Source organism: Arachis hypogaea, chromosome 6, assembly GCF_003086295.3.
Source record: "Arachis hypogaea cultivar Tifrunner chromosome 6, arahy.Tifrunner.gnm2.J5K5, whole genome shotgun sequence".
Taxonomy (NCBI): Eukaryota; Viridiplantae; Streptophyta; class Magnoliopsida; order Fabales; family Fabaceae; genus Arachis; species Arachis hypogaea.
The window spans coordinates 6205879-6232756 of NC_092041.1; the positions used below are offsets into that span (position 1 = coordinate 6205879).

The 26878-nt window shown below is 37.1% G+C and overlaps 1 protein-coding gene and 1 long non-coding RNA gene across 9 annotated transcripts; one reads left to right on the forward strand and one right to left on the reverse strand.

The window, feature by feature from the left end:
* The first annotated feature begins 1748 nt into the window (after positions 1–1748).
* On the forward strand, positions 1749–5766 carry LOC112695625 (uncharacterized). 8 transcript variants are annotated; one of them, XM_072196603.1, is made up of 6 exons: positions 1749–2490; positions 3569–3628; positions 3754–4086; positions 4612–4762; positions 4895–5242; positions 5316–5766. In XM_072196603.1, exons 1-3 carry the CDS (start codon positions 2254–2256, stop codon positions 3856–3858), a joined length of 402 nt encoding a protein of 133 aa, XP_072052704.1. In that variant the 5' UTR covers positions 1749–2253; the 3' UTR covers positions 3859–4086; positions 4612–4762; positions 4895–5242; positions 5316–5766. The 8 variants fall into 8 exon arrangements, with proteins under 8 accessions (XP_072052704.1, XP_072052705.1, XP_072052710.1 ...); XM_072196604.1 differs by having other exon boundaries at positions 1754–2490; positions 3754–4385; XM_072196609.1 differs by having other exon boundaries at positions 1760–2490; positions 3569–3642; positions 3754–4385.
* A 19256-nt stretch (positions 5767–25022) lies between these two features.
* Positions 25023–26424, reverse strand: LOC140173559 (uncharacterized). The gene is made up of 2 exons (XR_011862837.1): positions 25480–26424; positions 25023–25371 (listed from the first exon to the last, which is right to left on the reverse strand). It is a non-coding gene; the product is annotated as an uncharacterized lncRNA (long non-coding RNA).
* Between the last annotated feature and the right edge of the window lie 454 nt (positions 26425–26878).

The window sequence follows — 26878 nt, forward strand, 5'->3', positions numbered from 1 at the left end:
TGCCCATCTCCACAGAACCCTAGTAGACCAAGGAAGCTCGGCGGACATTCTTTTCAAGCCTGCTTTCGACAAGCTAGGGTTAGATGAGAAAGAGTTAAGAGCCTACCCCGACACCCTATATGGATTAGGGGACACGCCAATAAAACCACTGGGATTTTTGCCCCTCCACACCACTTTTGGAAAAGGGAAAAAATCAAAGACTCTGAGCATAGACTTCATAGTCATAGATGTAGGGTCAGCATACAATGCTTTGATCGGCAGAGCTACCCTTAATCGACTCGGAGCAGTGGTATCCACTCCCCACCTCTGCATGAAATTCCCGACCTCAGCGGGAATAGCAACGGTAAGGGGAGATCAAAAGTTGGCAAGAAAATGCTACAACGAAAGCCTAAATCTGAGAGGAAAGGGCAAAGAAGTTCACACAATAGAGCTCGGCGGCGCAAGGGCCAGAGAAGAGCTGCGACCACAACCGGGAGGAAGAACCGAGGAGATACAGGTCGGTAACGAGGAAGGAAAAAACACTTATATAGGAGCCAACCTAGGGGAAACTCTAAAACAAGGGCTGGCTGAACTCCTAAAAGATAATTCCGGCCTCTTCGCACTACAACAAATATGGCCTTTAGCAACGCCAAATTTCGCAACGCCTTAAAACCGTTCTCTTAGATAGGTTTAGACAACGGTTTTTTAAAGTGTTACTGTTAAATTCAGTTTTTCATCAATTTCTAGCAATAAAATAAAATCGTTCTCTTTGATTATTTTAAAGAACGGTTTTATAACCGTTACCATGATTTGGCTTTAAACAACGGTTTTTTATTGTTGTTTAAAGAATTGTACAAAAGAAACGCATTAAAACCGTTGCCAAAATGCTACACTTTAAAACCGTTCCATTAGATGGTCTTAGACACCGGTTTTTATAGTGTTGTTGTTAAAGTTCATTTTTTCATTATGCTATAGTAACAAAATAAAACCGTTCTCTTTGACTATTTTAAAGAACGGTTTTACAACCATTACAACAATTATTTATGAAACAACTATTTTCTAATATTATTTAAATAATTGTACAAATTAAACAATACTAATAAAAATAATTTCAAATAAGTATATAAATTGAAACTATTTTTTCTATAAATACTGAATTTATAAAATACTCAAAAACTATTGTTATAGATAAATAACAAATATTATTTTTAAAAAATAAAACTAAAATAAATTTATTATAAATATTATATATTATTATAAATATATAAAAAATATTATATTTTGAACACATAATAATATATAAAAAATATTATATTTTGAACACATAATAATATATAAAAAATATTATATTTTGAACACATAAGGCTAAAATAAATTTATAATAAATATTATATATTTTTATTATAAATATATAATAAATATTAATATAAAGAAATAAAATTAAAATAATTTTAAAATAAATATTATATATCTATTATTGATTATTATATAGCAAATATTATTTTTGAAAAAAATAAAATTAAAATAAATTTATAATAAATATTATATATTTTTATTATAAATAATTATTTTGTTATAACAAATATATATTTTTTGTTAGAAATAATTATTTGAATTTTAGCAATAGATTGATAAATAATATTTTTAAATAATTTTAATATAATATATTAGATTTTTTTGGTGATTATAGTATATTAGATTTTAAAATTATTATTCTATCCATCCATTTTTATCAATATATCTATTTTATCTATATCCTCTTATAAAATCTCTCATTCCTAACTAAATTCCCAAATTAAATAAAAAACCCTAATTTCCAAAATTTAAAACCCTAAACACCCCCCCCACTGAGCACACAACCCCCACTCATAAACGTAACACATACACACACACGGACAAGAGAGGAGGAAGGAGAAGAGGACGCCGCCGGCGGGTTAGGTGCCGCCGTCGCCGTCGTTGCCAAGCCCGAAGGAGAAAGAGAGTCCGCAAAGGGAGAGTGAGGGACGGAGAAGAGAAGCCGCGCTAACCCCCCAACGCCACTGCGTCGTCGCCTCCGTTGAGCGGTCGCCATCATCGTGCGAGAAAGGAGAAGGAGCCGTCGAGGGGTCGCTGAGCCGCTGCCGTCGCCGTCGCGTTCGTTTCTGTCACAGAAGCTTCCATTTCCGTCACTTTCATGTTGCGGAGAGAAAGAACTACGCATGAGTCAGGGGCCAGGGAAAGGGAGCCACCGCCGTTGCATCCTGGCTACGCCGCCGTTCAATTCGTTGTTTCATCATGGCCATGGAGAGGAACGTGAATGGAAAAGGAAACAGGGAAGCTGCTACTTGGGATTTGAGGAAAACGGCTCTGTTCTGCCTCGCCTCTAGGTTCTGCAAGTTGCCGGAGTCCTCAGCCGCCGGGAACCAGCACTGGAGCTACCCAGAATCACTACTGCTGCTGCCATGGGAGCTGGTATTGGAACCACTGATGGAGCTGCTGTGTTTAGTGATTTTCGCGAGTTGTGACATCGAGGTAGGGAATATTTTATTAAATTAAATATTTTAAACTTTGAATGCTTGAAAAGTTTACTGGATTATTACGAATAGTTGAATGCTTCATATGTAATGGATTTTGGTTGTAGATTAAATGTGTGACTGGTTGTGCCTCTTGTTGATTTTACGATAGTAAGGTAGAACATGTTGATATGTGTATGCTGTAGTCTGCAAGAGTGTGTTGCGTGAGTACCATACGACTTTACAAGCAAAATCTCTGCAGATTTCTGGTGACTTTTGTGAGGTAATGAACATTGCCAGCATTACAAATCCAACATCATTCAAAGATGAGGTTTCTAGGTGGTTTATAAATGTGAGACATTCTTTGCCTTTGAGCTAGCTTTGGGGTTGAGTTAAAATAGGTTATAGATTTCCTGTCTCTTGGCAATTTGTCCATCAATTGTTGTTACTTTTACGTTTACAGTTGAGTTAAAGACTCCTGATATTATTCTTAATTTCTACTATTTACTTTGTTGTTGTCAAATGATGGCCTTATTCTGAGCTGTTTTATTAGTGCTGATTTGATTTTAGTGAGTTCATATGGGTTGATGTTGCTGTTTAGTGCTGCTTTATCCTTGTTAATGGCTGATTTCATGCCTTGTTTTGATTGAGCAATGATGATGATGGCCTTATTCTGAGCTGTTTTATTAGTGCTGATTTGATTTTAGTGAGTTCATATGGGTTGATTTTGCTGTTTAGTGCTGCTTTATCCTTGTTAATGGCTGATTCCATGCCTTGTTTTGATTGAGCAGTGATGCTGATGGCCTTATTCTGAGCTGTTTTATTAGTGCTGATTTGATTTTAGTGAGTTCATATGGGTTGATTTTGCTGTTTGTTTAAATTCAGAAACGTCCTATTTACTGCCATAATGTTGCCGAAATTTCTAAAAATTTGTGTGTTAATTGAATTTCAATTTGTGAATTGAATTTGGTAATTTGTTGCTTTAGTTTAATTTCTAAAAGTTACACGAGCATTCAATATGTTTGAATTGGGAATAAGACTAAAAAAATGATGAATTTTATGTTTTGTTAACTCTTGAGATATGTTTAAATTGGCAGATATCAAGTGAAGAAGCTATAGAAACTGCAAAGCAACTAATGCTTAAAGAAGGCCTGTTTGTAAGTTCCCTAATGTATGTGTATTAGTATTCTGTTGTGACACTAGTAATTTATTAACTTTATTGTTGATGCTGAACCTGTTGATTTTGAGAATAATGGAATTCTCTGGCTCCCTCCTGAACCAGAAGATGCAGAAGACGAGCGAGAAACTTTTTTGGTTGATGAAGATGATGAAGACAATGACGGGAATGGGAATGCCATTGGTGAGTGGGGATATCTGTGCAATTTAAACAGTTTTGGAAGTGGAGAGCATCGCCACAAGGGTAGGACAAGTGAGGAGCAGAAGAACAAGGATAGGACAAGTGAGGAGCATCGACGGCTGCAGATTCTCGAACCAAAATCAAGGGTTGATATCGGTTCTTTTCCCTAGGTCTCCACGTAGGGTTGATATCAATTCAATTTCAGTTTCCAGCAAAGGTTAAAAATATCTCTGCTTAGGGTTTTAGCACTTTACAAAGGTACTCTCCCAGGCTCCAATTCTCTTCTTTTTCTTCTTCACTGTGCTGCTCTTGTTTATATTTTTTTAATCTCCACCTTGTTCTTTCTTCATCTTTCGATTCAATTTATTGTTGTTTATATTTTTTAATCTCCGCACTTGACAAGTTGAGAATTATCTTGCTATGCTACCTATGATATTGATATATCTCTTTTCGTTTTGATTTTCAATCTGCTGGTTTTATTTCATTGGTTATTGCAAGGGTTTGATCAAGGAGCTTGAAATTTGATTGATAAATAGCTCTCTGAAACTAATAGTTAGGTAATGAAGCGTTAAAAATGGCTGGCTTTTGAATTTATGTTATTGATTAGGACAAGAACAATGAAATGATTTTATATAGTTTGAGTGTAACAAGCTGAAGTAAATAATTTTTCTTTCTGCACTTCTTTGTTTTTCGTCTCATATGTGTCGACAATCTGGTTTTTTGTTGTTGAAATACCATATATAGAACATAATAATAATAATCAAGGTTTACGGTTTACTTCAGGTTCCAACGATGGCTTTCTTTGGTTGAATTGGGAATTTACTCAGAAATGCTGCAAACAAGCAGATCAGTTCAGAATTGCTCCCATCCCCATCTATTCTCCAGGAAATACGGTGCATGTCATCTGCTCCAAACTCAAAACTGTTCATTGGAGGTGCATTGAAGTTTGAAATACCTTATAAGTTGCATCCATCATGTTTTATTTTTGGTGTAATGTAGCTGATACTAATAATATAATAGATATTGATATATGTATAGATACATATTAACATTTCCTTTGTTGCAGGTATTTCATATTCTACTGATGAGTAAGGTTTGAGGGAGGCATTTCAAGATATGGAGAAGTTGTTGATGGTACATACAATTACTCATTTTTTCCTATGCAGACTCGATCCATGGCAGGGAAACCCTTTTGTTTGAGGAGACTCGGAAAAAGCAGCATTGTTCTTATTCTGAAGAGTTTGCAACCCCCGAGAGAGCTTGAATGAACAAGACTCAGAATTTATAGGAAGAAATGCTGATTCTGGTTCAAACTTGAGGCCTCAGAATTTATAGGAAGCAGCATTGTTCCAAAAATATGATGAAGAAATGTCCCTCTTAGACAGAATTAGTGCACAGAAACTTGAGGAAACAGGTAACAATACATCATCCATAATTATTAAATTTAGAGTTTAATTCATTAACATAGTTGCCTAATCCATCTTCAGAGTATTTAAGATCCATGGAAGCCTCTCCAAGATCAATTTCAGAGCGTATTTGCATCAAGTGTGAAGAAGAAAGCATGTGATATAGGTCACAATAACCCATATGGTGAACTAGAGGCCGCTTATGTTGCTGGAATTATTGGGTGATTGTGTTGTGGATGTTGGAGCTATGTTGCAATAGCTACTATTATTATTCTCCATCTGGTTGAAGCTGCTGCAGGTTCCATCACTGACTACTGGAGAGGATGCTACTAATGTTGGCAACAATTGATGAAGAGTGAGGGTCTCTTGGCCGGAATTAGTCTATCACATTATAATAAAGCTTCCAGTTTAGTGTTTCAATAAACACTCTCACATTCTTTTGTTATTATATTTTTTGCAAACTTAGATGATATTGTGGATCTTACAACAATTTTTATAAATTTGATGGGAAATGTTCAATTTTTTTTCTTTAGTGACTTCATTCAAATAGTTTAGATTATTTATTGACATTAAATAATCTAAAAGAAATTGAAATTAAGTTCATTCACGAGAAAACTATTGTAAATAAAAAATTATATATCACAAAAAAATCGTTGTTAATAGTTACAAAAGACAATGGTGTTAAAACCGTTGCCAAAACACGACACCAAAGGTAACGCTTTAAAATCGTTGTTTTAGATGACTATAAAATGGCAATGGTATTAAAACCGTTGCTGAAAACGACATCAACAGTAACGCTTTAAAACCGTTGTCCTAGATGGCTATAAACTGGCAACGGTTTTAAAACCGTTGCCAAAACCTGGAGCCAACGGTAACGGTTTAAAACCGTTGGCTATGTGAATAATAAAACCACAACAGTTTAAAACCGTTGCCTATCCAGTTACGATTTTAAACCGTTGTCATGTTAATAGGAACGGTTAGAAACCGTTGCTTGTTGAGTAATGGATCAAAACCGTTGTCTAAAATTTTTCGTCAAAACCGTTGTCTATGCCACTAACTGTGGCAACGGTTTTTCTGTTACCGTTGCCTTAGGTAAAAAACCGTTGGCTTTGAGCATTGGCAACGGCCGCATATACCACAGGTCAAAAACCGTTGCCAAAGCGTTGCCTAAAGTTTTGGGAACGGTTTTTCAATCTACGACAACGGTTTTTTACCGTTGTGAAAAGCCTTGTTTGTTGTAGTGTCGCCTGGAAGGCCTCTGACATGCCTGGGATTGACCCCGAGCTCATGTCCCACAAGCTCTCGGTCTACCCAGGGTCCCGACCTGTACAACAAAGAAGACGCAAGCTCGGCCCAGAACGAGCCCTAATAGTAGAAGAGCAAGTACAGGCGCTCTTGGAAGCCGGCTTTATCAGAGAAGTCAAGTACCCAACATGGCTAGCCAATGTAGTGCTAGTCAAAAAACAGAATGGCAAATGGAGAATGTGTGTCGACTATACCGACTTAAATAAGGCATGTCCCAAGGACCCTTATCCCTTGCCAAGTATTGATACCCTAGTGGATTCCAGCTCGGGGTACCAATACTTATCGTTCATGGACGCCTACTCGGGATATAATCAAATCCCGATGTATGAGCCAGACCAGGAGAAAACGTCATTCATCACACCCAGAGCTAATTTCTGCTACGTGGTCATGCCATTCGGATTGAAGAATGCAGGAGCCACATATCAAAGGTTGATGAATAAAGTGTTTTCCCCTCACCTAGAGACCCTAATGGAAGTATACGTCGACGACATGCTGGTAAAAACCCAGAAGGAAGTCGACCTCTTGTCTAACCTCTCACAAGTCTTTGATACCATAAGGCTGCATGGGATGAGACTAAATCCCGCAAAGTGCGCCTTCGCGGTGGAGGCAGGAAAGTTTCTAGGGTTTATGCTAACATAAAGAGGGATTGAAGCGAATCCCGATAAGTGTAGAGCCATCCTAGAAATGAGAAGTCCAACTTGTTTGAGAGAAGTCCAGCAGCTCAATGGCCGACTTGCAGCCCTCTCCAGATTTTTGGCAGGATCAGCGCTAAAATCCCTCCCACTATTTTCCTTATTAAGAAAGGGACGCCAATTCGAATGGACTCCGGAATGCGAGGAGGCGTTCCAAGAGTTCAAAAAGTTTTTAAGCCAACCTCCTATCCTAACCCGACCAGTACCGGGGAAAGACCTCGTTCTGTACTTATCCGTAGCAAACGGGGCTGTCTCGTCAGCCCTGATAAAAGAAGACGAGGTTGGACAACATCCAGTCTACTTCATCAGTAAGGTTCTACAAGGCCCTGAACTAAGGTACCACAAACTAGAAAAGTTTGCCTACTCCTTAGTAATAGCCTCACGAAGGCTACGACCTTACTTTCAAGCTCACAGAATAAGAGTTCGTACGAACCAACCCATGAAGCAAATCCTCCAAAAGACGGATGTTGCAGGGAGAATGGTCCAATGGGCAATAGAGCTCTCCGAGTTCGATTTGAGATATGAAACTCGGACAGCAATTAAAGCCCAGTGCCTCGCCGACTTCGTGGCAGAATACGTAGGGGATCAAGAGGAAAAACCGACTACATGGGAACTCTATGTAGACGGATCCTCCAACAAAACGGGAAGCGGCGCATGCATAATATTGGTAGATGAAAGTGGAACCCAGATAGAGGTCTCCTTAAAATTTGAATTTCCGGCTTCAAATAATCAGGCAGAATATGAAGCCTTGATCGCTGGACTAAAGTTGGCAGAAGAAATCGGTGCTACAAAGGTGATGATATACAGCGACTCACAGGTGGTGACCTCCCAAATAAGCGGAAAATATCAGGCAAAGGACCCTAATATGAAGAGGTACTTGGAAAAAACTTTGGAACACCTTGGGCGCTTTGCAGAAACCGAGGTCAAACACATAACTCGGGATCTAAATAGCAGAGCGGATGCCCTATCCAAGTTAGCAAGTACCAAACCAGGAGGGAACAACAGAAGCCTGATTCAAGAAACCCTCCAAGAGCCCTCGGTAGAAAAAACAGAAGATAAGCAAGAGGTACTGGAGGTAATCGGTCTAGACCTCGGATGGATGAACCCCCTAGTCGAATACATGAAATTCGACATCCTCCCTGAAGAGGAAAAAGAAGCTAAAAAGATCCGAAGGGAAGCACAACACTACACCTTGGTGAGAAATATCCTCTACAGAAGGGGGATATCGACACCATTGTTAAAATGCGTACCGACCTCAAGAACCGCCGAAGTATTGGAGGAAGTACATAGTGGGATCTGCGGAAATCATCGCGGAGCAAGGTCACTAGCCAGGAAAGTAATCCGAGCTGGATTCTACTGGCCGACCTTGCAGAAAGACGCCACAGAATTTGTGAAAAAGTGTCAACCATGTCAGATACATGCAAATTTCCACGTAGCTCCACCAGAAGAGCTCATCAGTATCACTTCTCCATGGCGTTTTGCAAAATGGGGAATAGATTTGTTAGGTCCTTTTCCCCAAGCGCCAGGACAAGTCAAATACCTGATAGTGGGGATAGATTACTTCACAAAGTGGATAGAAGCAGAACCATTGGCCACCATCACCGCTCAAAGAAGTCGCAGGTTCCTCTACAAAAATATCATCACAAGATATGGGATACCTTATTCCATTACTATAGACAATGGAACCCAATTCACCGACGCCACCTTTAGAAGCTTAGTAGCCAGTATGAAAATCAAACATCAGTTCACCTCGGTAGAGCACCCACAAGCCAATGGGCAAGCCGAGGCAGCTAACAAAGTCATACTGGCAGGACTAAAGAAGAGACTGCACGAGGCAAAAGGAGCTTGGGCTGAAGAGCTCCCTCAGGTGCTATGGGCTTATAGGACAACCCCCCAATCCGCCACGGGAGAAACACCTTTCCGACTAGTCTATGGCGTAGAAGCCATGATACCAATAGAAATCAATGAGCAAAGCCCAAGAGTAATTCTCCATGACGAGGTCGGAAACGTACGAGGACACAAAGAGGAGCTCGACTTGCTCCCCAAAGTCCGAGAAGATGCCCAGATAAGAGAAGCGGCATTGAAACAAAGGATGACTACAAGGTACAACAAAAAAGTCATTCGAAGAACATTTGCCCCGGATGACTTGGTCTTAATCAGAAACGACATTGAAGTCAACAAATCAGGAGAAGGAAAGCTCGCCGCAAATTGGAAGGGACCATACAAAGTCAATGAAGTTTTAGGAAAAGGTTATTATAAAGTAACCGACCTGAACGGCACTGAGTTACCAAGGTCGTGGCATGCTTGTAATATGAAAAGGTACTACAGTTAAAAGCGAACTCTACTCCTTGATGTACTCTTTTCCCAACTTCATGATTTTTTCCCAAAAGGGTTTTTTCTGGAGAAGGGTTTTTAACGAGGCATCATAGTAGAGGCTAAGGGAAAATAGGCTATTAAGACCCTTAGTAGCAAGAAGGTACCTCCCAATTAATAAAGATCTTTTTCATCTACAATATCTCTTATAAAATCCTTTTTTATTTTTCTAAGTCTTTCTACTAAACGCGCCGACTTAAGCTCGACAAAACGTGAAAATCCCATGAACCGACCTAGATGGTCGTCAGGATAAAACGACGAGGTACAAGTCGGTGTAAAGAGGTTATATGAGTTGAACGTGAAAACTCGGGGACAATCCGACTCATAAGTCGGAATGAGAACCCGAGTAGAAAAGCTCGGAAATACTCCGACCCGTGAATCGGAGCGAAGAACCGAGTATAAGAGAAACGTATCGCAAAAATAACCTAAGTCATAAGAACTCGCTAAAACAAAGTTGAGTATAGGGGATAACAAAAAGAGATTGGAAAACTTAGGAAAGGTTTAAAGGCTGTCCCAAAGGTCCTTAAACAAGAAGCTCAAAAAAACAAACAAGCCAAAAGGGAAGGTTTGCAAGAAAAGATCAAGGGAACATCAAAAAATCAAAAAGCATGCATGCATAAGGCAATCCAAACCCTTATCCCAAAAGGGTATCCATTTTGTTAACTTAAAAACCCTCATCAAAAAGGGGTACTTTTAAAATATTTTGTTTACGGCCTGGGAAGGCCAGAAGAAATTGTTCAAATTACACAACTAAGAATAAATAAATAAAGAGTTTTGGGGGGCCCACAGGCCGGACCCCCAAATAGCCAAAGATCATTTTTTCACAGCAGACGGGTCACCACCACCAGAATCGGGAGGAGCGCCACCAGAAGCATCCATGGGAGATGAAGAGATCGGAGGAACCATTGAAGTACTTGGAGCATCTTTAGAGCGAGGAGGAGACTCAATAATCCTCTGCCCCCGAGTCTTGAACTCTGATTCAGAAACAATTACGGGGGCAGGAGGATCTACGATGGCACCATCAATGACAACTTTGTCAGGATGTAAAGGAGAAAGATCCAAGTCAGGAGCAATAACTCTGACCTGCTCCAGGAAGATCCTCCAAGACTCCTCGGCACCATCGGCAATGGAGTCCTCCAACTCCTCATATGCTTTCCGAGAATTCAACAGGTCAGTCTTCATAAACACAAGATCTTTGAATAAGCTTTGATAGCTGGCCTGCGCCGTTTTCCTCAAATCCATCTCCATGTTGCATTGGGCCTGCAAAGCCTTCCCTTTCTCCCGGAGGGTATCTCTCTCCTCCCTCAGCTTCGCAATTTCCTTCCTCAACTCTCCCTCATGCTCTTGATATGCGCGAAGCCTTCCTTCCAGCTCCTCGACCCTCGAGGTCGTCCCTAAAGAGCTGAGAGGGGCCCTCTCAAAGATATCCAAGAGCTTGCCACAGACCCCCGCCGCTTTGAGACTCTCCTCGATCATAGTGGTAAGGTGGCCCCGAACAGACATATCATCCATGCCTATACGAGCATGAGGATAGATATTCTTTCGGACGAATGCAAGAGCATCCGCTTTAACCTCCCCAGAAGAGCCAGACTCTAAGGTCTTGCGCTTCTTGGGATCAGGAGAAGGTCGGACGACGGAGGGCGGCTGAGAGGGAGCTGAAGAAGAAATCACCATGGGATTAGAAAGAGTCCCAACATTCCGAGGAGGAGGAGGAGGAGAGATAACCCTGGCACCACCAGACCGAGCGCGAGACTTAGCTTTAGCCTCCTGGACCCTCTGGAAAGATTCTTGAGCGTTTGTCTTTGCCATTTCTGAAAAAGAAAACAATAGCTAAAGAATCAAACAAGTCGGAATGATCAGTTAACAAGTCGGGAATCTAACAGACCAGGAAAAACTACCTAGCTGTGATTGGATAAAGGTCGGAGACCCTTGGAGAAACTTTTTAGTATCCAAATATGGGGCCCTCCCCCACACTTCTCGGAGGAACCCCACGACGGCAGCCTCTACTTCATCCAGGTCATCCAGACCATATTTCTCACAAGGGGAGGCCTCCAGCCAGTATAAAGGAAAGCGAGGAGAAGAATTATCATCCAGAAAAAAGGGGTGATGACCCTCTACATCTTGCACTTTGAAAAAGAAATTTTTAAAGTCATGAAAAGATTCATCAAAAAGGGTAAAAATCCTCCGACCTTGTATGGCTCGGAAGGAAACCCATTGTTGTTTATTGTTCAGCCCACTAAAAGGCTTGGTCATATGAAAAAGATGGAAAAAGATTTTCAGAGAAGTCGGGAAATCCAGAGCATGGCTAATAAATTGGTAAATTTTCAAGAAACCCCAAGAGTTGGGATGAAGCTGGGTAGGGGCAACCCGACAATGCTGCAAAACAGACATCTCAAAATCTGAAAAGGGCAGAAAGACGCCCAGACGGGTGATCATGCACTCATACATAAAGAAGAAATGGGGAGCCATTTCGTTGGCTCTCCCATGACAAACTCGGTCCTCTGAACCGGGAACAAGCAACTCATATTTAGGCTCGTCCTCCTCCGAAGTACAAATCCTGTGGTGAGTACGAAGATGAGTAATAAACTCAGCGTCGACCAAGGGTTCCTCCCCTAAGACCGTGACATCAACCCACTGAGAAAGAACATCTACGGAAGCCATTTTCTTTTTTCTTATGAAAGGTGACAGAAACCTACAAAAAGAAAAAAGAAAAGAAAAATAAAAAAACACGGTCTCTAAAGGGAGAAGATACGAAGCCAAAATCTACAGACCAACCTATCTACCCACAAAACAAAAGCATGCAAACACAAGGCATGTCGTGAAAGAAGAAAAACTAACCTTTATCCGAAAGTGAAGGTTGGAAGAAGCAGAAGTCTCCAAACGAAAGAATGCAGCACGAACAAAGAAAGAAGAAATTTGAAAGATTGCAGAAACGGAAAAATGAAAGAGAGGGAAAGTATTTATAAACATGCTAAGGGGCATAATGGTAAAAACGGAGCAGTCATTAATGAGAGTGCACCGTTACCAAAGCCATCAATCCCTAAGCGCATCCCTAACGGACACGACGCTTGAATAGACGTAACTGTCAGAAACAAAAGGTCGCGAAAATCACGTCGGTTTAAAAACCCGTATTTTCTCCAAGAAAGTCGGCTACGAACCCGAGTTAAATACTTGAACCCAAGCCCTAAAGAGATCTTGGGTTCAAGTAGGGGCACTGTTCCTACCCTGGCCCAATGATAAAAGCCCAGGCCCAAATAAAAGGCCTAATCCGAAGGATTAAGCCTAGCTAAGCACCGACCTTCATATAAGAAGTCGGTGTCGACTACGACTTACGCTAAAGAAGTCGGACATGAGATTAGCTGGCAGATAAACACTCATTCAAATGAGTAACCGCCCCTAAAATCTCTCTATCCGCTTCATCAAGCCATATCTTAACCTCTCTAAGATAAAGGGACGGTTAACACCCAAAAGATACGGCACTACTCCAACGGTGGTTATTGGCTCACCACTATAAATACACTAACACCTCTCAGGTACCACCCCCTCTCCTCGTACAAACAAGTCGGACGGAGTCACCCGAGTTGCACATTCATTCGGAAATCTCTTCCTCCACACCTTTGGGCCAACCAACGTCATCCATTCTATTAATCTCCGGTTACCCACCGTAACAATAACCTTTCTATACTCACTTGCTATAGTTCATTCCTAACTTAAAAAAAAAAAAACCTTGTTTTCAGTGAATATTTGCTGATTATTAATAAAAAACTTTTGTACTGTGGTCAGACCATGTTTTTTCTTTTACGCGCGCACGTATAATAAGATGGTAAAATGAATGTGGATCAAATGGAAGTATGGACCTTCACAAAAGATGTAATTTCTTATTGGACTTTGAGTTGGGCCTTGCAGAGTAGTATTGGACTATTGGTTATCATGTCACGTCTTAATAAGCTTTGCCTAACTACCACAGTATAACCAAGTCTAGCCCGATTGATAAAATAAAAAATCCAATCAAGAAGAGTTGTTCCTGAACAAAAAATAAAATAAAAATCATGAAGAGTTGTTGGAGGAACAACCGGCCAACCACGCAGCTAAAACGTAGCTCAATTGGTTAAACTATATATCTCTTAATATGCTGCACTAAAGTTCAAACTGTAGAGTGCATCAAATGTTAAATATAAACCCTCAAATGTTGTGTAAGTGAGTGTTTAGTATAGGTGTGTTGTGATTCCTGTTTCCTAAAATTGGGAGTTCCAATTTACTTAACTAAAAAAAAAATCTGCCAATCAACGATAGTTCAGATGGCATATGCTCGAGAGAGAGAGAGCGAGAGAGCGCTATCATCAACCAAAAAAAAAAAAAAAAAAAAAGAAGAGAGAACACATAATTTATATTTATCTCTAAAATTTTTTTTGTATGCTTCATGCATGACAAATAAAATTAAAATATTTTATTTATTTCAAATGTATACTTGATTCAATGAATAATTGGATACAATGTGGTTCTGAAAAGTAGGAAAACAACCAAAAGAGAAGAAATATAAAGAAATTAAAGAGAACTCCTATTTGAGAACTCTTCTACTGAAGTTATTTCAACAGAAACAATTTGTTGTGGACTTGTGGTGAAGTCTCGATCTACAAGCGTCTTTATTTATATTAATAAGTTTCTTGCCTTGCAAATTTACCAAATAAGAGAAGCAGTCCGTGAACATTTCTTCTTCCCTGTCTTTCAGGTCAAAGAGTTCCAGCCACCACTCTATAGTTCCTTTGAATCAGAATTCATCACTAGTGCGTGTCTAAGAAATCATTATTCATAAAATATATTTATTTTTAAAAATTTAATCCTAATTTACTCACAATATAAAACAGTATATATGTGTATTCAATTATGTAATATTACGTTAATAAATATAATTATTTTTTATATTAATCACGTATATAATTATTTAAAATAAGAACAGATATAATTGACGATGGTGTAAAGTAAAATATTTTACCTTGTGAGTACTTAAAAAAACCTCTATTTTTAATGCAATTCTGTTTTGTGTTATGAGATCGAATTGAACAAGTATGTATCTCCAACATTGTTAACGTGAGAGTGCTTTCGCGATTATTTATCGAAAATTTAAATAAAAGTGATATATATATATATATATATATATATATATATATATTTGATACACAGCTAAGTACATAAATAAATGATATTATGATATGTACTTTGTTAATAGCTAGAAATTTGATTTCATATGATATATATGCAATCCGAGTATTCAATTCCTTGCGAGAAGGGGCGGAGCTTGAACATCATTTTTGGAGGAGCAAAAATTTATTAGATAAAAAAAATAATTATTTAAATAATTTGGGTATAAATCCACTTTTAGAGTATTTTTCAAAATCTCATTTCAAATAATTAAAATTAAACTTACTATTAAATTCAATAATTTAAAAATTGTATCGTATTTTTTCATAAATTATTAGAATTGTAAAACTATCAATTAGAATTAACAATATTAAAGTTATATATATTTTTTAAATATTAGTCTTTTTCTTAAAAAAGTATTAATTTTTTATTATTACAGTGGTAAAAAATTTGAAATATATAAACTATTAAAATATTTAAAGTTATAATTAAAATAATAAATATTAAAAATTATAATAATTATCGAATATTTAAATGTCTTTATTTAGCAAAAAAATTGATAAAGAATAAATAAGATTAAGTTCAGTAGATAAAAAAAGTTTACAAAATTAAGAATTTAAAAAGTTTATGCGTTAAGTTTAAAGAATTAAAATAATTGTTAAGATAATGAATAAATATTATTAGATTATTTTTTTATATTGAATATTATTAAATTATTATTCAATTGTTTGTGTGATTTGTTCTGTTTAGTATGTAGGAATATAATTGAAATTGGCCCAATAAAAAATAAAACAAGACTAAATGACATCTAGCCCACACACATAATTATGGTCCAAGACTTATTTACTACTATCACAAATATTTTTATCAGAAAAGCAAGCATAAGGAAAGAAAGAAAGTGAGCCCATATCCATAGTCAAGCCCAAATAGTGATCCATTCCCAAACTCATTCTCTTAAGTACAAACTAATGAAATTTAATTTTATTTCATTTGAACCAATTCACTTTACATCACCAAAATCAAAACTCTCTTTTCTCTTTTCTCTTTTCTCTTTTCTCTCTTCTCTTTCACATCAAGTGAACTCTTTGAATTAAGAAAAAAGAAAAAAATTATGTAATTAGGACAAAATCAAAGATTAAAAAAAAAGAAGATTTCCAATTTCAAGTAAGAAGAGAAGGTCAAGAAGGTTAGGACAAAAGACAATATCACAAAAAAGAAGTTTTGCATTCGTGCTTAATTGAATCTCGACAAAAAAAAATCATCTCTTTGTACATATAGAAGTAGAAAATTAAAAATGTTGAAGATGATGGTACTCTACTGTGAATCAACGCTCAATAATTTGATTTGGAGCCGAAGCAAAAATACACGGTTCTAATTCAAGAGGCAAGATGAAAAAGGTTGAAAGAGAATATTGAAGGTATAGTTGCATGTTTGATTTGGTCAGTACTTCTACCTTTTCTCTCCTCTGTCACGCCGATGCTACTACTGGTTCTTGGAGAAGAAGACTAACAAGTGCTGAAACAAGATTCAATTTTATGAAACTTCACTCCTCTATTAAAAGGGGTGAACGGTCAAGGATTGAATAAAGGAGATAGAGCATTACGTTTGGATTTTCATAGTTCAGTGAGCTATTTATTCTTCTTTTTCATGGATTTCATTGAGTATCTCTTTTTTTCAGTCTAGCCTTTCTGTATTTCAATAGTACGGTAAAAGGTAAAATGGTGAGATTTTTAAGGAAAAGCCATTGAGTGAAAAAAGGCAAAGAGTTAGACTTAGAGAAAAAGTTATAGTTATTTCAAAAAAAATTTATAATTTTTTTGTTTTATTGCCATGATCCTAAGAAGATTTTCTTATGATGGTTTCAGTGGCTAAGAGAATGGGAGGTTGAATCTTAGCCCCCTTTTTCTTGATTACACTTTCTGGTCTTTGAGGAGACTTTTCTGTTTTTGTCTCGTCCCAAGCCACGAGACTTTTTACTTTTGTCTCGTCACTTAGCACGAGATATTTTTTATTTTAGCTCACATGTAGTAGAAACAGAAATGAAGAAGCAGAGAGAGAAGATTACACCCAGATATATCCTGGTTCAGCTGCTAAGTGCAATGCAGCCTACATCCAGTCTCCATCACAACAATGATGGAATTTCACTATAATCATCCAAATTACAAAGTGTAAAGTGATAACCCAACTTACAAGGGGATTCCCACAGAATCATGAAACACAACATAGATGAACAAAGGAACTCTAAGGACATCTATGGTTTTTTTCTTTTAATTTTGCACTCTCTGCCTTTTTCTGCTCTATGGCTTTTTCATACAAACCTCACTGTTTGCCTTTTTCCATGAGACTCAAGACATGACAAAATTAAACAGAAAAATTACAAAACAGAATACATTGAAGGAGAAGAAAATCTGTAAGTTTAGGTAGCTATGAGACTTCTGTGCCTTGCACTCTCACTTTCTTTCCTTGAATCAAACCGTGACTGTTCACCCCTTTTATAGAGAAGAGAAGCCTTCACAGTTGAAACAAAACCAAGCTTAACTTCCTTTCCTTCAAAACAGAACCGGTTCGGCCATAGGGAGAGAAGAGGAAACTCATGCAAAACCCAACATGCAAGTACCTCTAGTTCTTTCTTGGTCATCACTCTTCATCAATCCGAGCGCTCCATCCTTGGCTTGCTCTCCAAGATGGATTTCTGGCCCTTGATGCTTCATGATGATGATGACTTCATCTGCTCCAATCTCTGCCTCTTCCATCACTTCGCCACTCTAGCTACTTCCTGTGGTGGTTGAGCAGAATTAGAGACAAGCCATGCCTCTAAGAATCTCCTCCTTGCTGGCCGAATCTCCTTCTTTCTTTTTGAGTATGAAGGATCCGAGATTACCTCACCCAATCTTACCACTTTTGGTGATAATCTCAGTCACAGCATACTTTTCTTTTGTTATGTTTTCTTGCCATCATGATGGTCTTTAGGCGAGCCTTCTCTTCCTTTTGGTAGCTCATTTTTGCTTCCATGGTTTTCTGGGTATTGTCCGAAGAGAAGAAAGAGATGAGAGAGAAGAAACAATCTTGGAAGAAAAGCAATTTAATGAAGTAAACAAAATCAATTGAGAAAATGTTGCTTTTACTTCCCTTAGGTGGAGTAGCGTGAAGCATAATGATTCCCATCAAATCAAAGTCAAATTCTCTCTCATGTTTTCAATGCTAGCAAATTAAATTTGAAATCCATCTCTTAACAAGAAATGGAATCCGTTAGAAAGCATGGAGCCAATTTGCTTTCTTTCATTATGTATCGGACCAAGCATTGGATCTTTGGTTTGATATGGGATTAATGTTGAAGTTCAATAAAAATTGGCCCATTTATAACATTTGCTTTCCTGATGAATTTGATTTCAGATCAAGCATAGAAAACTTTCATCAAAATTAAATATGGGCTTGGTTGCAACAACATTGAGCTTGGCCCATTAATACAACAATTCAGCCACATAATAGAAAACATGTAGCAAGGCTGATTGTTGGTTTTAATTTGGGCTAGCAACATTTTATTTTCCGGCCCAATTAAAAACCTGCATCACAAAATTATTAATTAACATATGTTAAGTGAAAATCAATTTAATAATTTTGTAATTAAATATTTCAATAATGTTTGTTCATCATCAAAATTAAATTAGAGTTTTCCAAACTCATCAATCTCCCCCTTGATGATAAATATTATTAAAATTGAAATGGAAAGAAATTTAAAGATTGAGTAAAGAATACTCCCTTTGAATTTGAATTTCTCCTCCTTTCTAATTGTCACATAGCTCCCCTTTAATATATATTGTTTTTACTAAGGGAAGCACTAACCTGTAACAATTTTAATCAAGTTTCAAATAACAATGTTATTTAGCATATTTATTACATGATGCTAAATGCTTGATTTATGAGCAGAGTTGAATGATAATCAAAATTCATTTGTTATCAATAATTTGATTTTCTGCTCAATCCATAAAAACAATCAACCAAAATATTTTTGAAAAATAAATTGCTATTCAATATGTTTTAAAAACATTTTCCAATCAACAAATCAGAGCAAAGTAATTATGGTAAGGAAAATATTTTTAATCAAGATTGATCCTTTCAAACCATAGCAATTTTCAAACTTCATGTTTATATTACAGTGTAAAGGAACTGCCAAGGACAATTCAAAACAGCAATCATTTTATCAAGGTAAGTCAAATTCAACACAGTAAACATTTTACCAAGATAAAATTAAATTTCAAACTTCAAAGCTTCAATCATCAACTCAAAACAGCAAGCATCAATCAGATGCGTTATTAACATCAAACACATAACAAAATATTGAAACTTAAAACGAGGGAGGTCATGAATCCAAACAAGAATTTCATCCCTGTTTTGTTAATTTCAATTTTCAGCACTTTCTCCCCCTTTTGGCATCAAGGGGCATAGCAAAATAAATGAAAACAACATACAAAATGCAAAGTATTTATTTTTCACCAAAACACAATGGTGCAGTCAGCACACATGCATTTGAGCAAATGACAATCAAAGCTCAACTCGAAATCAATCTACTAACACAAAATGCTCAAAACAGAGCCAGATCAAAGCATAAAACAGAGCAAAACAGGTCTGCAAAACAGCACAACAAATCAATGAAACATAACAGTTTCAATTCAGCCTGAAACATAACAGTTTCAATTTAGCCTTTCTTTTTTTTCCTCCCCCTTTTGTCATCAAGGAAGGACCCTGCAAAAAATGAGGAAAAAACAATGCAGTCCATACTAATTCAAGACAAGTGAAAATAGTTCCTAGAATCAAGGGATGGAGGAAGGATAAAGATTTGATTTGACAACTTCCAAAAAGTATAATTTAAAAAAATGAGAAACGGGTCAGAGTGAGGTCAAAGAGATTTGGTGGGGCCCAAAATAATTAACTTCAGTTCAGTCTCCCCCTGTATCATGGCCCGTTCAACACATCCTGAAATTTGTCTCCTGCTTTCCTACGAGACAAAACCAAACATAATTAGAATTTCACAGATTTTCAACAGAACTTAAATCAAACATTCCCAAACTTTTTCTTAGAGAGCAGAATCTATCTTCATAGAGGGGTTTTGTAAAAATGTCAGCAAGTTGATCTTCAGATTTTACAAATTGAATATCAATAGTACCCTTTTGCACATGTTCTCTAATAAAATGATATTTGATTTCAATGTGCTTTGTTCTTGAGTGCAAAACAGAATTTTTTGAAATATTTATAGCACTCATGTTATCACAAAATAATGGTATACTATTGATTTTTAATTTGTAATCTTCCAACTGTGTTTTTAACCAAATTAATTGAGAGCAACATGCAGAAACGGATATGTATTCAGCTTCAGCTATGGATAGAGCTACTGTGGCTTATTTTTTGCTTGACCACATGTTGAGTGAGCTTCTAAGGAAGCAACACATGCTGGAGGTGCTCCTTCTATCCACTCTATCTCTAGCATAATCTGCATCACAAAATCTTACTGCACAAAAATCATCAGATTTTGGATACCACAAACCATAATCACATGTTCCCTTAATATATCTAATGATGCGTTTAACAGCCGAAAGATGAGATTCTTTTGGGTGAGATTGAAATCTTGAACATACACTCACACTTTGAACAATATCCGGTCTAGAGGAGGTAAGATACATTAATGAACCAATCATTCCCCTATACCGTGTTTCATCCACATCTTTGCCATTATCATCCTTTTCAAGTTTATTGTTTGGATGCATTGGTGTTCCCGTTGGTTTAGAATTTTCTAGGCCAAATTTTTTGATAAGTTCTTTTGCATACTTTTCTTGGTGAATAAAAGTACCATTAGGAGTTTGTTTAATTTGGAGGCCAAGAAAGAAAGTAAGCTCTCCCATTAAACTCATCTCAAACTCACTAGTCATGAGTTTTCCAAACTCTTCACACAAGGATTCATTGGCCGAACCAAACACAATGTCATCCACATAAATTTGAACTAGAAGAATATAATCATTAGATACTTTAATAAATAAAGTCATGTCTGTGGTACCCTTTTGAAATTGATTTTCTAATAGGAAGGCACTAAGCCTTTCATACCAAGCTCTTGGAGCTTGCCTAAGGCCATAAAGAGCCTTTGAAAGTTTGAAAACATGATTTGGAAAATCTTTATGTTCAAAACTGGGGGGTTGGGCCACATACACTTCTCTATCAATAAAGCCATTAAGGAAAGCACATTTGACATCCATTTGAAACATTTTGAAACCCTTATGGGCAGCATAGGCAAGAAGCAACCTAATTGCTTCCATTCTAGCTACCGGAGCAAAAGACGCATCAAAATCTATTCCCTCTTCTTGATCGTAACCTCGGGCCACTAATCTAGCCTTATTACGAACAACTTGTCCATCCTCACCAAGTTTATTTTTAAACACCCACTTAGTACCCGTAACTTTCTTACCATCCGGATGAGGTACTAATGTCCAAACCTCATTTTTGTCGAATTGAGTGAGTTCCTCTTGCATGGCCTTGACTCATGATGGATCTTCAAGAGCTTTCTTCACATTATTGGGCTCCATTTGTGACAAAAATGCAAAGTTGCTTGGTTCGGATTGTCTTTTGGTTGAGGATCTTGTTGTCACTCCTTGGGAGGGATCACCAATTATGAAGTCATGAGGATAACCCCTCATAGACTTCCATTCTCTAGGCTTCCTTTGTGGTGTTGAGCTTTGATGAGTTTCTGTTGGTCTTACTGTTTCACTTTCTCGTGCTATCTTAGGAGACAAAATGGAAATGTCTCCTCCAATCTGACGAGACAATTCTGGACTAGCAGATTCTTCAATTTGGGCAGACTTGGGATTTTCTTTGCTTGTTCCAGCTCCTTCACAATCTGAATCACTCTCTATCATAGTACTGGGAATTAAGTTAGAATCACAAAAAGTAACATGTATGGATTCCTCTATGGTTCTATGTTCTTTAAGGTAAATTCTATAGGCTTTGCTAGTGGTGGAATATCCAACAAACATTCCTTCATAAGATTTTGGATCAAACTTACCAAGATTTTCTTTGTTATTAAGCATAAAACATTTGCATCCAAAAACATGAAAGTACTTAAGATTTGGAGGGGTTCCTTTCCATAGCTCATAAGGAGTTCTTTTCAACCCTTTTCTAATTATTGTCCTATTCAAAATATAACATGCTGTATTTACAGCTTCAGCCCATAGAAATTTAGGAACTTCATTCTCACATAACATAGCCCTAGTCATTTCTTGAAGGCTTCTATTCCTTCTTTCAACAACCCCATTTTGTTGAGGTGTTCTAGGGCATGAAAAATTATGAGAAATTCCAAAGTCATCACAGAATTTTTCAAAGTCTTGGTTTTCAAATTCTTTTCCGTGATCACTTCTCAAATGAGCTACTTTTAAATCTTTTTCATTTTGAATTTTCTTGCAAAGGGTTGAGAAAGCATGGAAAGCATCATTTTTATGAGCAAGAAAAAATGCCCAACCAAATCTAGAGTAATCATCTACCACTACCAAACCATAGTGTTTACCTCCTAGACTTTGTGTTCTAGTTGGACCAAAACGATCAATGTGTAACATCTCTAATGGCCTTTTGGTTGAAATTCCATCTTTTGGTTTAAAAGAGGATTTGACTTGTTTGCCTAATTGACAAGCATCACAAGTAAGATCCTTATCAAATTTAATTTTAGGAATTTCTCTAACCAGATTTTTCTTCACTAGCTTAGAAATTTAGTACATGCTAGCATGACCCAACTTTCTATGCCATAGCCATTTTTCAGATTCAAGAGATGTAAAACATGTTACATTTTGTTCTTTCAAGTCCTCAAGAGTTAATCCATACACATTGTTGCATCTCTTAGCTTCAAAAAGAATATCCCCAGTTTTTTCACAAACAACCAAGCATACAAATTTTCTAAAAATTACTTCAAATCCTAAATCACACAATTGACTTACACTAAGTAAATTATGTTTCAAACCATTGACAAGAAGAACATCATTTATACAAGATGAAAGGTTTTTACCAACTTTTCCAACAGCCACTATCTTTCCTTTTCCATCATCACTGAAAGTGACAAGTCCTCCATCATATTCATCAAGCTTTATGAAGAAGGTTGTCTTTCCAATCATATGCCTAGAGCATCCGCTGTCCATGTACCACATATTTTCCTTCCTCTTGGATGCTAGGCATACGTACAAAGTAAGCTCAAGTGACCTTAGGTATCCAAATTTTCTTGGATCCTTTCACGTTAAACCATCTCTTATGTCCCAAATCATTGTAATAAAAAACAACCTTGTAAACTTTATCACCAATCATTCTTTCACCAAAGAAACATTGAACAGGAAAATGACCACTTCGGTTACACAATCTACAAAACCTTGGAGTTGCTGTTTTGTTAAAGTAGGTGGGATCTTGAAACCTTGTGTCATTGGATGAAGAAGCTTTATCTTTAAAAGAAGGTTTCCTATCAGATTTATAAAACCCCAAACCAGCTTTATCAAAGAGTGGTTTTTGACTAGCCAAAATTTGATTTAGATTTTCAGAACTTTGAGTAAATTTGGCTAGTTGACCCTTTTTAGCAACTCTTCATTTTCTTTAAAACAGTTTACATATGCAACTACAGAGTGATCACTTTCACAGCTTCTAAGTTGAGCTTTCATCTGCTTATTTTCTTCCACAAGATCACAAGCAGTTTCAGCCTCCCTTAGCTTTTCTTTGAGAAAATCATTTTCATCTTTAAGAATGAAAATTTATTGTTCAAGATCTTGATTATCAGTCAGAAAACATCTTATTTTTTCAGAAAGGTGATATATCATAAGATGAAGGTCTTCAGTGTCAGGGTTTTGAAAAAATACCTGATCTATATGATTTGCCATGAGGCAAGGCTGTGACTTGGTCTCAGATTCTTCATCACTGTCTGAGTCATTTTTCAAGTCTTCCCATGATGCCATCAGACCCTTATTCTTTCCTCCTTTTTTCTTCTCCTCCCTTTTTAACTTAGGACAATCAGATTTGTAATGCCCTATTTCCTTGCAGTTGAAACAAGTCACTTTGCTAAGGTCTTTCTTCATTTTTCTTGAGCTGCCGCCTTTGCCTTTGAACTTTACCATTTTTCTAGATTTTTTGGCAAACAACACAAATTCATTTTCAGAGGAGTTATCACTGGATTCATCATCCAGAGGGTTAGTTACAGAAGAAAATGCAATTCCTTTTTTTTGACTCTTTTTTCAAATAAGTGTTTTCAAAAGCAAGAAGGTTTCCTCTCAAATCATCAAGTGTCATGGAATCAAGATTACTACTCTCAGAAATAATTAAAGCTTTTGTTTCCCACTCTTTAGTGAGACATCTCTGCACTCTTCTCACAAGCACAGAATCAGAATGTGTTACTCCCATAGCATCCAAGCCAACAGTGATGGTGTTGAACCGTTCGAATAGTTCATCAATGGATTCTCCTTCCTTCATTGTAAACATTTCATATTCCCTGTTTAACATGTCTATCTGAGTCTTCTTTACAATGGTGGTTCCTTCATAAGTGATTTGTAATTTATCCCAGATTTTCTTTGTCGTTGTGCATCGTGATACCCGTCGGTACTCCTCGAAGTTGATAGCACAGTTGAGTAGATTTATGGCCTTGGCATTTAGCTCCACTTTCTTCCTATCTTCTTCGGTCCAGCTTGCTTCTAGTTTAAGAGTGACTACTCCTTCAGCACTTGTGTTAGTAGGAAACTGTGGTCCTTATAGGATGATCTTCCAAAGCCTGTAGTCTACTGCTTGCACAAAGATCTTCATTCTCTCCTTCCAATAGGTATAGTTTTTTCCATTGAAAAGAGGCGGTCTGTTGCTTGACTGCCCTTCTGTGAGATTGTATGATACCAGATTTGAGCCACTACTTTCTGCCATGAGGATCTTTTCTCCAAGCTGCAAAGCTTGATCTCTTTGAGACCAAGCTCTAATACCAATTGATGGTTTCAGTGGCTAAGAGAAGGGGGGTTGAATCTTAGCCCCTTTTTCTTGATTACACTTTCTGGTCTTTGAGGAGACTTTTCTGTTTTTGTCTCATCCCAAGCCACGAGACTTTTTACTTTTGTCTCGTCACTTGGCACGAGATATTTTTTATTTTAGCTCTTGTGCAGTAGAAACAGAAATGAAGAAGCAGAGAGAGAAGATTACACCCGGATATATCCTGGTTCAGCTGCTAAGTGCAATGCAGCCTACATCCAGTCTCCATCACAACAATGATGGAATTTCACTATAATCATCCAAATTACAAATTGTAAAGTGCTAACCTAACTTACAAGGGGATTCCCACAGAATCATAAAACACAACATAGATGAACAAAGGAACTCTAAGGACATCTATGGCTTTTTTCTTTTAATTTTGCACTCTCTGCCTTTTTCCGCTCTATGACTTTTTCATACAAACCTCACTGTTTGCCTTTTTCCATGAGACTCAAGACATGACAAAATTAAACAGAAAAATTACAAAAAGAATACACTGAAGGAGAAGAAAATCTGTAAGCTTAGGTAGCTATGAGACTTCTGTGCCTTGCACTCTCACTTTCTTTCCTTGAATCAAACCGTGACTGTTCACCCCTTTTATAGAGAAGAGAAGCCTTCACAGTTGAAACAAAACCAAGGTTAACTTCCTTTCCTTCAAAACAGAACCAGTTTGGCCACAGAGAGAGAAGAGGAAACTCATGCAAAACCCAACATGCAAGTACCTCTAGTTCTTTCTTGGTCATCACTCTTCATCAATCCGAGCACTCCATCCTTGGCTTGCTCTCCAAGATGGATTTCTGGCCCTTGATGCTTCATGATGATGATGACTTCATCTTCTCTAATCTCTGCCTCTTTCATCACTTCGCCACTCTAGCTACTTCCTGTGGTGGTTGAGCAGAATCAGAGACAAGCCATGCCTCCAAGAATCTCCTCCTTGTTGGCGAATCTCCTTCTTTCTTTTTGAGTATGAAGGATCCGAGATTACCTCACCAAATCTTACCACTTTTGGTGATAATTTCAGTCACAGCATACTTTTCTTTTGTTATGTTTTCTTGCCATCATGATGGTCTTTAGGCGAGCCTTCTCTTCCTTTTGGTAGCTCATTTTTGCTTCCATGATTTCCTGGGTATTGTCCGAAGAGAAGAAAGAGATGAGAGAGAAGAAACAATCTTGGAAGAAAAATAATTTAATGAAGTAAACAAAATCAATTGAGAAAATGTTGCTTTTACTTCCCTTAGGTGGAGTAGCGTGAAGCCTAATGATTCCCATCAAATCAAAGTCAAATTCTCTCTCATGTTCCCAATGCTAGCATATTAAATTTGAAATCCATCTCTTAACAAGAAATGGAATCCGTTAGAAAGCATGGAGCCAATTTGCTTTCTTTCATTATGTATCAGACCAAGCATTGGATCTTTGGTTTGATATGGGCTTAATGTTGAAGTTCAATAAAAACTAGCCCATTTATAACATTTGCTTTCCTGATGAATTTGGTTTCGGATCAAGCATAGGAAACTTTCATCAAAATTAAATATGGGCTTGGTTGCAACAACATTGAGCTTGGCCCATTAATACAACAATTCAGCCACATAATAGGAAACATGTAGCAAGGCTGATTGTTGGTTTTAATTTGGGCTAGCAACATTTTATTTTCCGGCCCAATTAAAAACCTGCATCACAAAATTATTAATTAACATATGTTAAGTGAAAATCAATTTAATAATTTTGTAATTAAATATTTCAATAATGTTTGTTCATCATCAAAATTAAATTAGAGTTTTTCAAACTCATCATCTTATAAGTTGGGTTAACACTTTGCTGTTGAAAAGTTAAGGAGAGCTCCTAGTCAAGTCTAGTTTGGGTTAGAAACTGAATTTGTCTTAGATAGGATTGGTGAATATAATTCTGTTGAAAAATAGTGAAATTCCATCACTGTTGTGATGGAGACTGGTCTTTGTTTCTGGTTCTACATTATAAGACCACTTGCACGTAACTCTGTTTTGACTCATACCGCGTCAAGAAACAAAATTATAGTCTCTCCTATTTTCAGCTCATTGTATCTCAACTAAACTCAACATTAAAAAGTAAAAATTAGTCATTAATATTTAAAAAGGAAAAATCTAG

What these genes read in the sequence shown, in the direction of transcription:
- LOC112695625 (XM_072196603.1), top strand. Translation starts at nt 2,254, where the DNA reads ATGGCCATGGAGAGGAACGTGAATGGAAAAGGAAACAGGGAAGCTGCT. An exon ending in TCGCGAGTTGTGACATCGAG is followed by an intron (nt 2,491 to 3,568) that starts GTAGGGAATATT and finishes TTAAATTGGCAG; the next exon opens with ATATCAAGTGAAGAAGCTAT. An exon ending in TGCTTAAAGAAGGCCTGTTT is followed by an intron (nt 3,629 to 3,753) that starts GTAAGTTCCCTA and finishes CTCCTGAACCAG; the next exon opens with AAGATGCAGAAGACGAGCGA.